Below are 14,123 nucleotides of genomic sequence, written 5' to 3'. Positions count from 1 at the left end.
ACAATTTGTAACTATTAACCTAGAAACTATTTAATGATCTTGAATCTAACTGTACATAAAAAAGGTAACCTGGATGACCCATTGCAGGGCTAGGTGACCTCTCAGCGTTCACCTGCAAATAAAGTTTGTATGATATGGGACCTGACCAACATATATACTGTATTTTGTATTTAACACATATAATAATAGTGTAGTAGTTATAGTATTGTAACCCTTACAGCAACATTATACAACACTCTAGAACAGGGATAGACAAGCTTCGGCACCCCAGATGTTGTGGACTACATCTCCCTTGATGCTTTGCCAGCATTATGGCTGTAAGAGCATTATGGGGGATGTAGTCCAAAACATCTGGAGTGCCGAAGGTTGCCTATCCCTGCTCTAGAAGCTAGATGTAATTTTTTGTTGTTTTGTTTTTGTATAAAGGGACAGTGTAGTTACCCAGACCACTTCATCTCCATGAAGTGTTCTGCGTGCAGTGTCACTGTCCTTTTAATCCTGCATTGTAAGCCACTACTGTTTTTTTAAAACTGCAATGTTTATCCTGCAAGTCCAACTATGACAGCCACCAGAGGCACTTCCACAGCACTAACCAATTGATTGACTCAATGCTTTCCTATGGGGAAGTTTAAATGTGCTTGCTGCATATGTGCATTAGGTCCCCAATGCTCCTTTACAAGGAGCATTAAATTGGATCGTAGTAGAGGAGGAGGTGGAGATGGTGCTGGATGGACACTTGCAGAAAACATTTTAAAGGGACACTGTATACACCCAGACAACTGCAACTCAATGAGGTACCATGCCCATCTCGATTTAATTGCATTTTTTAGATTGCAGCATTTAATGCCTCTAGTGGTGTTCCACAGAAATACCCAAGTGAAACTCTGCCATTTCTATCAGATGACCTTGTAGACACCATCTGCTTGGCACAGTGTGGTCCTTTGCCACACATGTGCACTGGTCTCCCAATGCTTTCCTATGGAAAAGCATTTGATTGGCTGAGATTATCGAGATGTATTGCACAGAGCTGGGTAGACTGCAGAGATATGAATACAACAACCAGCTGAAACAGGGCAGATTTCAAACCAGCCATAGTTTGTTGATATGCCTAGGTTCTCTCAAATAGATACCAGTAAGTGGGGAGTGGCCCTGCAGAACTGAAACCTATTAATTAAAGACATTTTAAAAAAATCCCCATTTTGTTTTTGGCTCACTACCCTCAAGAAAAAGAATCTTAGTGTTTCTAAACTATGGCAAATACATTTTTGTTCCAACATAAGAACTGAAGGGCGTAACCCAAATGCACCTATAGATGCGTCTCCACTGGCGATTACCTAAACGGTGACTAGGACACTATAGCATTAGGAATGCACGTTTGTATATAACATCATACAAGTCCTAGATCAATCATATCTTCTCTCTTATTAATTACAAAGTCTGAATCCTATCTCACTAATTGCTCACCCACTCTTTCCTTCCCTTCCTCTCATACTAGCAAGAAGCAGTTTTCTCCTGGTAAACAGACTGGGACAGAGAAAGAGGTGGATCTAGAGAGTAACAGAAAAAGGGATATGCCACACTGCCACATGATGGCACAAGAATGTTGGGCTGTTGGAGAGATAGACGTAGCAAGAGCATTTGCACAGCGCGAAAAGTCGGTTTTAGATAATTATTTATAGTAAGCCAGCCCACAAAAGTTTTGTTTCCCTGCATCTCTTCAAGGTTCCATTCTGCTTTCCTTCTGCACATTCAGAGCACGAGCATGTGAGGAGTAGTGATTTAAAAAATGGCTATTCCACTAAATGGGCCTAGAGCTGCAGCTCCATTAGCCCCTATGTTTATCTAAATTTAACTGTAATGTGAATTTCAGAGAATTAAAAGTGAATTTCAAAATTGATTTTAAAGTAACTAGTAATTAATGGACTTGTGGAATATTTTCATTTTGGTTATTTTAGCCTAAAATGTTAATTTTCAGAATGCCATAGAACTTGCTTGAAATGCTCCAGTATCAGGTGAGAAAGCTGACAAGAGCTGTCATTTTTTTAAAAAAAAATCATGATATAGTAGGACCATCCAATCTGTCTCTTTAGACTTTTATCCTAATTTGCGCAAATATCTTTTGACTCTACTCAATTATATTATTCATTTTAAGCCGGAGTGAACACACAGAAAGCTCATGCCTTACACTAGTCTCTAAATTTCACAGATTCCCTTAACTTGTCTTGAATATCTACTTTTATTCCAAGATTATTTTAACACGTCCAATATCTTCTGGAAGTGGCAATATGTAATTGGTATATGTGATATCTAGTTTGTTTCAGTAAGCATGTTCTCTATTCCTATGAAGTTAAATAGCACCAAAAAAAAACCCAGCAGATCACAGGTGCTAAATGGAAAAAAAAATGTGATGTTTCAGGTTACAACATATAATGAGTTACTGCAACTGATGTCCAATCTCCTTTAACTTTTATTAATTACTTTTTTACTTAAAAATGTCAAATGTCTGATCTTCCGGAAACAACATTCTGCAATCTAAATTTCCATGGTGACAAGCTTTTCCTAAAACCAATTTTTTATTCCTTTGCCCACAGCATAATTACACACTGCAAGTGAGATATAAACACCTCTGTTAACATATGCATTAGAATTATTTTTCTTGTTTAGTCAGTCAATACAAAAGAAATATTATCCCCATTTCAGTGCTAGCTTGTGTTGTCAGCAGATGTGACAAAGAAAATCTAAGCAGATGGGATACATCTGTTAATCATGAGCATCCTTTCATTAGTGCCATCATCCCATTTATTTGGTGGTATGTTTATTTATTTTTTACAGCGTCGGCTAATGAGAACTTCAGATTTAAATTCTCTCTAACTAATGCCGTTTTTTGTTTTGTTTTGTTTTTTTAACTGATTCTTAGATGGCGGGGATATAATGCAGAGCTGGTATAACGCTTTACTATAGTATACCATTTTAATGTTACTACTGCCTTGACTCACACCTGGTCTTATTTAAGCAATAAAATAATGTTTCTCATCACTTGATGACGTGTTTAGACTGTAGACAATTGGATATAATAATGAGCAATAAGTGGAGTGCTTTTTGAAGAAACAAGAGAAGAGAAAACATACAAGTGAAGTGAAGAGAAACAACAACAACAAAAATTTCACTTAAAGAAACAGGTGGTATAACCATATAGATGGTGCAAAGTTCTATAGTTTGTATTTGGGAGCTTTTTCTGAATTAGCTCCCATTTATGTGAGTATGATTATTGCACCTTTGTTCTGACAGCTTACTTTCATTTTCAATATTACAATATATATGTATATAGTATTATTTCTATTTTATTCTCTTCTCTTGTAATATCTCTATGGTATATGTATATCTTTAGAGAATATTTATACACCGATGAGAATGGTATTCAAAATATATATTTTATTGTCTCCACTTATTGCACATAATTCTGTTTTAAGTGTGTGTAACATGTGTTTGATTATTTTCTGGTGGTGTGAAACATACTTGTGTAAAGCTGGTGATCTTTATAAGAATTCACTGTAATGAGAAATATTTATATGGAATAAGTTCCTAGGTCCTGGGCTCACACAAAAGTCACGAGGGACCCTTTTGGGCCTGGAGCTCCTGCTCTGAGTTGGCCCTCCTTGAGAGATCAAAATACCTCCCTGCACTCCCTCACTTTGTTGAGGGAGCATGATCTGTATCAATATTTGATCACTTTAAGGGTGCCCTTGCAGTCTTCCGTCACTTCTGGATGACCCCACTAGGGATCTATTCCACCACCAGGGAAGGTAAGCGTGAGGAAGGGGGGGAGGGGATTCATACACAAACACAAACTCGAGACTTCCCTACACACACACACACACACACAAACACACACACTCAATTTACCACACATACATTCAGCCTCTTCCTATACAGCTCTCACCTTCATCTACACACACACACACAACACTCAGCCACTACATACACTCTCACACACACAACTCTCAGTCAATACGCCATATACAAAGAGCCTCAATCTAGCACCCTGAGATGGCCTTGGAAAACCCTAATCTGTCTCTGACCCCAGCAAGTGACTTATTGTCTTCTTACTGCATGGGAAGAAGAAGGAGTTTGTGGATAAGCAAAATAACAACATTCCTAGGTAGAATGACGAGAGTGTGAGAGTTGGATTAAGTTGCTAAATATAGCAGTAGTATCGCTAGCTGTATGTCTACATATTTTAACACTATAAAAGTAAACACAAACTTAAGGGCATACAAGACTACATTTTAAAGTCAATAACATATTTAATTATAAAACTAAGCTATGATTGATTATGTTGATTGAATTTGTAAACTATTACACAAGATGAGTTACCATGTGTTCCGTGTTTAAAAAGCATCTTTCAAACTGTCAGATGCTCCCAATCTATGTTTCTGTGTCCCATAACAGATTTTTTTTTTTTATTCTTTATTTTTGTTGTACTTTAAATTGACTTTGTATGCAACAGAATTTTATTTTTAATGAATATATTAAATAAAAGACCAGGATGCGGATAAAATATAGAGCTAATCCCAGGACAAATGCAGGGATAGCACAATATGAGTAGTGAATCAACATCGTACATCTGCTAATGAATATGGAATAGCATTTTTCCATCATATAAGGTTATAGAAATGCATTAGAAGTATATAAAGGACTTATACCCTTTGTGTATATGATGATATACTGTAGGTTATTGAATTCTGTAGAGTGCACAGATGTTTTACAGATTTGGTGTGAGTCAATATAAGATTAAAAGTTCACATGAGTGAAATCAGCACATTAGAAAATAGTGTTAAGTCGGTAAGCAAGTAGTGTTAGCAGATCAGTTCACAGTGAGCACTGGGTATTAAGATAATTAAAGGTTCGCGTCAGTTAACTATAATAATGTGCTAAAAGAAACCTCACTTGCCACAGACATTGACTGGCTTAGCATAAACTGGTGTCAAAGTACCTTCTGGCACCAACAGAGAGCCACGTCTGGGTAGCACCAGCTGGCAGACATCTGTGAATCCGGCCTAAATGTATTTATCCAGGGAATCTACGTATGGAACCACAGTTAATAATTGTGCAATCGTCCATGCCATCTTTATCAAGGACTGAACAGAACAATGGGAACTATTTTAAAATAAGGAACAGAGTAGAGCACAAGAATGCACAATACAGTGTGGTGTGCCAATTCCTTTATTACAAGACATTTACTTCTCGTTGCACTGTAATTGACCCAACTTTTGTAAATACTGCTTAATAGACAACTGGTTCAAAACCCAGTTCTCAAGATACAACAAAAAGTCTGTTTCAGCAGGGATACTGACAAAACCTACAGCCAGAGACACTATAATAGACATGTATTCTACTAATTAATATTGTAATGAGACTTGGAGATTCTTTTCTTTATGAACTGCCATACATCTTATTTTCACATAATAAGTAGAAATTTTTAACTCCAAGCTTAAATTTAGTCGAATCACAAAATAAACTAAATGCACAATGGCCAAGCATGTTCTTCTTGATTCGTGATTCTGAATTCCAATAAAAACAGATGACTGATGAGACAAAATGATTGATGACTAGGGGACAGTCACTACATGTTGACTGGAAAAACGGCACTTCAGAGGGGATATGATAACATTAAACAAATATATTCAGGGCCAGTACAAACCATTATCTGGAAATCTTTTTATAAACAGGGCTTTATATAGGACACAAGGTCACGCATTTAAACTGGAAGAAAGGAGATTTAATCTAAGGCAAAGGAATTTTTTTTTACAGTAAGAACTAGAAGGATATGAAATTCTCTGCCTAAAAAGGTGGTTTTATGAGAGTCCATACAGATGTTTAAACGGCAATTGGATAAATGGATAAATACTTACAAAAACATAACATACAGGGATATAATTTCTAATTAGTGGGGTAATAGCTGTTTGATCCGAGGAGATATCTAACTGCCATTTTGGGGTCAAGAAGGAATTTTTTTCCTAGTTTGTTGCAAAATTGGAAGCGCTTCAGACTGTGTTTTTTGCCTTCTTTTGGATCAACAGCAAAAACATATGTGAGGAAGGCTGAACTTGATGGACGCAAGTCTCTTTTCAGCTATGTAGCTATGTAATCATAAACCAAGTGAGAAATGAGCAATAGAAAAAAGGAGGAGCAGTAAAAAAATGTATATTTATATATGATACATGTAATAAATATATTTTATCCATCTAATATATATATATATATATATATATATCCATATCCCTCTGTTGGTTACTTTTTCTCACTTGATCTGTGGAAAATGAGCCTGATTATTTATTACTCGTTCCTTTACATTGTAAGCTCATGTGCCTTTTCATCCTGCACATTGTATAATAGAGCTGCACATGTTATATTTTAGGTTGCCTGGCAGATATCTTCCTTCTTTTGTATCTTCTTGTATAGTTTTGTGCTTGTACCATCTACCTTGTTCAAACTCACCCACTATTCATGGTTGTGGAAAATATTAGTGATTAATATAGAAAGTAATAATAATGCATATATGAATTTATTTGGTACACAGCAACTTCTTCAAACATTTACAGGGTTATTCACTAAGTGAGAATTGGAAGTGAATTTCAAAGTTAAGGCCAAAATAGCTGAATTAGAAAAAATTCTCCAAGACAGCTCTGATTCCACCTCAGCTACTTTGTCCTTAAATTTGAAATTCACTTTGAATTCCGAACAATTGTTACTAATGAATAACCCTGTAATAAGTGAGAATTCAGAGTGAATATCAAAGTTTAGGTCAACTGTAATGAATGCTGCAGCTAGACTGATTTTCCTCTCTAGTCGGTCCTCTCACACCTCACCCCTCTGTCAGTCCTTACATTGGCTCCCTGTATCCTATAGGAGTCAATTCAAAGTGCTAACCCATACATTTAAAGCACTGAACAATTCCAGCCCCTCTTATATCTCTTCACTGATCCATAGGTATGCCCCTCCTCGTACCTTCCGCTCTGCCCGTGACCACCTCCTGACCGCTGCTCGCACCCATACGGCCAACTCGCGCTTGCAGGACCTCTCGCGGGCGGCTCCTCTCCTATGGAATAGCTTGCCTACTGCCATCAGACTCTCCCCTAGTCTTCAATCATTTAAGAAGGGCCTTAAAACCCATCTCTTCAGAAAAGCTTATGGACTTCCAAAGTAATATCTACCTTACATACCTGTCTCTTGCTCTCTCCTATGGGACAGTGCTTTGCTCTCTCCTCCAGCTCTGCTTCACTCCTACTTGATATTTCCTGTCCTAATGTTTCTAATACACCACCTCCTATAGTCTGTAAGCTCGTTTGAGCAGGGTCCTCTTCAACCTATTGTTCCTGTAAGTTTTCTTGTAATTGTCCTATTTATTGTTACATCTTCCCCTCTCAAAATATTGTAAAGCGCTACGGAATCTGTTGGCGCTATATAAATGGCAATAATAATAATAATAATAATAATAATAATAATAATAATAATGTAAAAGCATTGCTGGCTTAAAGAATATTTGCAGTTTGGCAATTCATTTTTTTGGACAATCTTTATTTTAAAGGGACACTATAGTGACCAGAACAACTACAGCTTAATGTAGTGGTTGTGGTGTCTATTGCCTGTCTTTTTCTTGTAAACACTGCCTTTTCAAAGAATAGGCAGTGTTTACATTGCTGCCTAGTAACACCTCTAGTGGCAGTCACTCAGACAGCCATTAGAAGTATTTCCTAGTCCTGTGCTGTTCAGTGTGCAGCACCTAAGTTCAGCGTCTCCACATCCTGCATGGACGTGCTGAACATTCTTTATAGAAACACACTGATTCAATGTATCTCTACGAGGGGATGCTAAGTGGCAAAATAGACTCCCAATGCTTTCCTAGAGGAAAATCATTGGATTAGCTGGTGTAACGGACCGTTTCAGCAGACAAGGGGTTAAAATCGTTTAGGCGATAATCCCCTTTTCAAAGACAGGCACAGCTACTGTAAAATCACCAAAACTCACGAATTGGATATAAGTGAATGCACCAAACTCCCGAACTGCATACAAGGGAATAAGGTAGCACTCCAAACTCCCGAACTGGAACCTCACAAATAGCTGCTAGCAGACGAACAGGAAAAGCTCCCAAGCGGCTTACACTCCTGGCAATCAGTCTCTATCAGCATACAGTGAATCCCCCCCAAGAACGAGACAAGGCTCCATGTTGAGGGTCTGAAGCAGTGGTCTGAGGAGCTGGCACACCCAGCCTGGTTTTTATTACAGTCTTTGCAAATACAGGACCGCCCACAGAGAGGTTTAAAACAACCAATCACATCACAGTTACATCCCACATATTCCCTCCCCTTATCCTGAGAGGAAACTCAATTATACATACAGTTAAAACATACTTTTAACCCAACTTTCATAACTCTAAAACCATACATCACATTCACATAAAAATTACATATTCACAATCAATCCATTCAGGGGAACAACATATTAAAAAAATGGCATGAATCAGACCAGGGGTTCAGAAGTTAGTAAAATATCTTTTGGGCCCTGGCTGGCACATGGCTATCTGGCCCAGACCGGTTTCAGAGTCTTCTATCCTGGAGATAATGGAGAAGTAATCCAATTACCTCCCAGGACAGAGGCCAGACTCCATTATGCACATGGGGACGCAAAGACAGTAAAACACTTTAAAATACATAAAGTCACCTTTTACACATAACACACAGACATTTCACATATCCCCAGATAGCTGGGATCTGAGCGCACAAAACTACCAAATAGCGCTCAGATCCTATTCACACAGTTCAATTGCCATGGAGCCGAAGTCTTTAACTACACGAATGGGCTCCATGGCATAGCTATCTGGGTTAACACATTCACATAACATAAAATACCGGATGAACCTGTGTTCGGTTCAATCGGTATGAATAAGCCTTTCTGCAGGGAAAATAAGTCTTTTAAAAGTCTGGTCCATAGTCCAAAGGCAGCAGGTGGGCAACCAGGCTTCTCCAATGCAATGTGGCGAGATTGGTCTCGTCACAGCTGGGACAGTCAAATTTCCTCAATAATACATCATCTTGCTCAATATTTCAGGTTAAATTAAGTGAGTCATATCCTTGTGCTTTTCTTAGTTTCATATTAGAACTAAAGTAATTAGTTATGTGATTGTTGTCCTTCACACGTCATACTAGCTTTAACACAAGTCCAATCCAGTATATAGGTTTATAAGGGGTTCAAACCAAAGAAAATAAAAAGTTACCTGCGCTCTCTCCTTAATCTATGTATATTTAGACAAATGGAGGTCATTTAGTTGCTCCAATGGCCATTGGAGGGAATGCCCGTCTGCCAACGTCAAGGCAGACCCCCCTAAGCGGGTCCTAACACTGACCCTTCAGCCTGCTTCCTTGAGCTTCTGGCAAAGATATCTCTAATGAGACAGAGAGGGGTATTTTTTATATACACCCCTATATACTTATTAACCCTTAATAGGGAACACATGGGATGGGCGGCAGCATTGTAACCAGGCTGTGTGATACAAAGTAAATACAAATACAAAAAGAGAAGTTCTGCGCTCACTCCCATTATGTTATATAAGGGGTTCAAACAACATTACTAATTGCACTGCAAAATTTACTATGTGTCTCAATGGAGTCCTGCTCTTATTGCATCTTTACTCCTATTGTCTACTGTGAGGTCCTTGAACTCCTAGGCCCATGTCTGTCTGAGAACCATGAAAAAGTAGTCGAATGACTACCAGTTCATCCACTGCACCTGATCTTCAACACTTTGCTGGAATCAGGGACAGAAGAAGGTGTTTAGTAAGTGACTTCTACTATCAGGACAGTGGGGACCTCATGTGATGCAACAACATCAGTAGTGGTGGAAGGAGAGATTAGTATCTACTATCTCTACAATTGTAGAGAGAATCTGTCTCCAGAAAAGGGCAATGATAGAACACAGTAACCACATCCCCATTTCTTCAACATGTATCCGGGAACTCCGCACACATGCAATGGGGGGGTTCTGTACCAATTTGTAAGTTACTTGTGTTTAAATTACTGGAATTTAGAACAGATTAAACTGTGGTGGTAAAGTATGAATATTTTTCCCACTGCTGATCCTTAAACTTGAAATTCACTTTGAATTCTCACTTTAGTAAATATCCCTGTTAATCTTTGGATTCTTTATTGACAGTCACTATCATTCTGCATTCCAAAAATATTTATCAAGCTCAAAAACGTAATAGTACATATTATAAATAGGAAAAAGTATTCAACACTAAAACAGTGTTAACACGTTAGTTATATATACATACACAGAAATATATTTAACAATTTGCCTACTGTTATTGCCGAAAAATCAAGTTTTAAAACTTGATCACTCATCCAAATGATGCTAGCTGTATGAATAATTTCCATAATTAAAAATAAATTACACGATTTTTGTATGTGAATGTGTGTGTTACATTTATGAGTGCAAGAGTGTGTCTTCTGAAATGCCAGTGTTTATGTGCAATATGAAATATATGCAGAACAAAATTGAAATATTTACCTGCAACCAGAGCTGATCACTAGTCTTTGCCTTTCCATTTGCCATACATACGAAAGAAGCAAACTGACCCGCATTGACATCCACGTTTTTTACCCATATAAAGTGAGGCGTTTTGGCTAGAAAATAAACAGTGAGTGGAACATCAAGATCATGATTAAAACACGTCTGTCAAAATATATTCTCTTTTCTTCACAAATGTCACCTTTTTAAAAAAAAAAAAAAAAGTCTGATGAAACAGAATGCTAGAGATCTTAATACTAAATTCCTAATGTTATAGAAATTTTTTTTTTATTTTATAACAAAATGATTGAGTAGAATCTTTCCAAATTTACGATTGCAATCTAAAATTTGGTATTGTCTTGTCATTTCTCAACCATTCCCAGTTTACCAAATAATTTCACAAATCAATAGCCAAAATCATGTAGATTTTGATAAAACCAGTTGATTAAAACAAAATCCCAAACCCCAGATATATGTTATGTCACATGTAACATGGCAGCCTGGACTTTTGAGAAAGTTACTGCAATTTACAAAAATGACCGTTTGCAGTCAAAAAGTGTCATTCACTAATCCGAATGCAAGAGTATTCATTTTTTTGTTCGAAATATAAAAATTGGAAATGTTCTCCAACTAAGATATTTGTTCAGCTCAGATATTTTGGGATTAAATTTGCAATTCCCTTGTCAATTTCCCCCCCAATACCCAGTTGAATGTGACTATACACCAAATGCATCAATATCATTCTTTGGACTGTTTTGCAATGATTGTGTCATGATTGCAATATGTGTGTGAAGGTCAAAATAATAATAATATGTCATGCTAGTTTATGATTCCGAAATGTTATATTGTGATACAGTCACATTGTACCAACTCCCCCCCCCTGTCTGCTGAGCACCAATATATTATTGCAGGATTTGTAATTTGCTAACAAAATGTACACTCCAGACAAAAAAATAGTACTAATCAGGTCAAACGGCTGGTCTATTTTAGTCAATATGAAACACTCAGTGCACATAACATTTTTTGTTAAGCCAATTTATGTTTAAACAGATACAAATTTCTAAAAGCTTCCGTCAATAACTATGTCAATATTTTATTGGGGAAAGAGAATTGACTAAATATAGCAAATCGTGTCGTCTTTTAGAATTCTATAGCATGGAGTAGGCTGCGATCAGACATTTATGTCTGTAAAACATATTTTAATTAGCTTTATTAGGAATATTCTGTTTCTGAATAATTAGCTTTGAGAATAGCTCATAACATCAAGAATAGTTATGTTCAATTGATTAAAAAAAAAAAAAACAGTCACATCATATCCCATTATCCCATAACTTTAGCACATTTGAGAATAAGTACTTTTGAATTACAAAATCAAAATTAATTGAAGCACATACTATTTAGACTAAGAAAAGAGTGCACACTTTTCTAGACTGCGTATAATTCATACCATCAAAGCCTTCTCTTACTTTGACATTGAATTGTGTTTTCTCTAAATGAAATGAGATCATATAAATATACTACAATTCTTTGTTCTCTCTCTCTCTCTCTCTCTCTAGAGACAGACAGACAGATAGATGTCATGCCAGGCAATATAAAGGCCTTTGCAACAAAAACAGAGAATATGAGAACGGACAAAAGCTTAGAGAACCAGGTCCAAGACATATCAGACTAATGACACCCATAATGGCAGTCCAGAACCAAAATCCTGGCAAGTTCTCTCTTTGCCTTACACCCATAGTTATTGCTGTGGGGGGAACTTTAAGTGGTGAAGTCCCATATGTGGGGCTCTTTAGCTCTGGATCTCTAAGGTTGATGTATGGGGCTAACGGTTATTTATTTTCTTTTAAGGTTACATTAGGTAGCTGCTTCTCAATAGGATATAGCTCTACCATGCTACTTAAGGGGAATGTGTGACTGCTGGGAGGGGGTTCTGAGGAACAGAACTTTGCTTTACACACCCGGTTGGGTGCTTAGAGGGGATGCTGTGGAACAGAACTTTTCTTTACACCTCTATTAGGTAGTATGCTGGGATCACGTTGAATACTTGGCTATGCTTTCACAGAGTTCTTAGGAAGCATCAGTAGCATGCTGTAAGGGGAGAGGAGAGGACAATATATACATATAAAGGCAGGTCTAGGTCATGACCTTTTCTGTTAGTATAAGGGTCATTGAGTTTTACTTTGGCCCCAAGCGTCTGATTTTTCTGAAATCTAACAACACCCCCGTCTTTCACCCCAAACATTGTAAAGTATTAATGCATTTTGGTCAGCATGATAGCTAATGAGATAAAGGGTTTACCCAATGGATAGACTGGAATCTCAAGGTTTATAGTGCAGCCCTTTACCTCTTAATGAATTCCAACTCCCACAATGCTTTGACATTTATAATAATGGAACACAGGCTAATGGAGGACTGTGGGATTTGTAAAAAGCATATGCTCTTTAGAGTCAATATTGTGCTGAAGACACACATTTAGTATTAAAAAAGGAACCCTGTATATTTTTTTTAAGTTAACTTCTGTTATTTTCCTTTTTTTATACAATGTATATTTCCTGAGATTAACACTTCTTCAAAAGTGTAGTGATTCGAATATAATGGGTAATTAGAATATCTGTTAAACTGTACTTATTCTAACCACAGGTATCGCCAAATACACTTTGTTTGACAGAAAATGTTCAAGTTGATAACAGGATTTCTTACAGACATGCCTATCTTTTAATAGTACATGTAACCCTCTGGGCAGAATTGGTATGCAACGGGATTCTGCCTATATATGCAGCTATTATACATAATAACAATGCACATAGAATAGCAATTTAACACAAAAATTACACTGTGTCTATGAAGCCTAGTAGGAGAACTCAAGATTCTTATACGTGGGTGGGCAATGCATGTGGCAACACTTCACATGTTAGTTAGTTCTTATGGACTCGTGCTATTTGATAATAGATTTCAACAACCACACATGGGATGAGAAGATAGAAGGAAGCACTGTGCTCCTTTGTAGTTATTATAAAGATCCCATTTACTCTTAATTCTTCATCTGCTGAACATTGGTCTATTATTTGGGACAAAATTAGTCCCTACATTATTTACACATCTCCTCTCTACTATCTTTGACTGGTTCACTCCCTTTTTTCTGAATCTCAGTCTTTCCATAATTGAACTACTCATATATTTCTTCCTTCAAATTTTCCACCTGCATCTTTCTCCCTGAAATAGTAGAACATTCATTACCATAATCTTCCAATATCGCTGCCTTGGAGTTACTTTCGTTATCCGGTCTGTCTCCAAATCATGTAACTTTAACCTTAAAATTATTGTTTGCATTTGCCTATCTAACACTTAATGCATAATGCAGCTGAGGCACTTAATGTTCTTATTATTTCCCTCCAAGACTATTGTAACTTATTTTAACGCACTACTTACTGGCCCTCGAAATATCAGCATTGCCCCACTAGAACCTGCAATGAATGTTGCTGCAAGGAGTATCTTCCTGTTCCTGACTCATCTCCAGTCTCACACCTCAACCCTTTGCCACTCTATACATTGGCTTT

General features: G+C 37.2%; 1 protein-coding gene across 11 annotated transcripts in view; it reads right to left on the bottom strand.

The window, feature by feature from the left end:
- PTPRM (protein tyrosine phosphatase receptor type M) overlaps positions 1-14,123 on the bottom strand; it is a 713,165-nt gene that overhangs the window by 462,057 nt on the left and 236,985 nt on the right. For all 11 annotated transcript variants that reach the window (XM_063451546.1, XM_063451547.1, XM_063451551.1 and 8 more), the window contains exon 5: positions 10,567-10,682. In XM_063451546.1, the coding sequence (XP_063307616.1) occupies positions 10,567-10,682 (116 nt within the window). The remainder of the gene's footprint in view (positions 1-10,566; positions 10,683-14,123) is intronic.

This window comes from Pelobates fuscus, chromosome 4 (genome assembly GCF_036172605.1).
Source record: "Pelobates fuscus isolate aPelFus1 chromosome 4, aPelFus1.pri, whole genome shotgun sequence".
Classification (NCBI taxonomy): Eukaryota; Metazoa; Chordata; class Amphibia; order Anura; family Pelobatidae; genus Pelobates; species Pelobates fuscus.
Note: the sequence above shows the minus strand (reverse complement) of the source record. Positions and strands in the feature narration are given on the sequence as shown.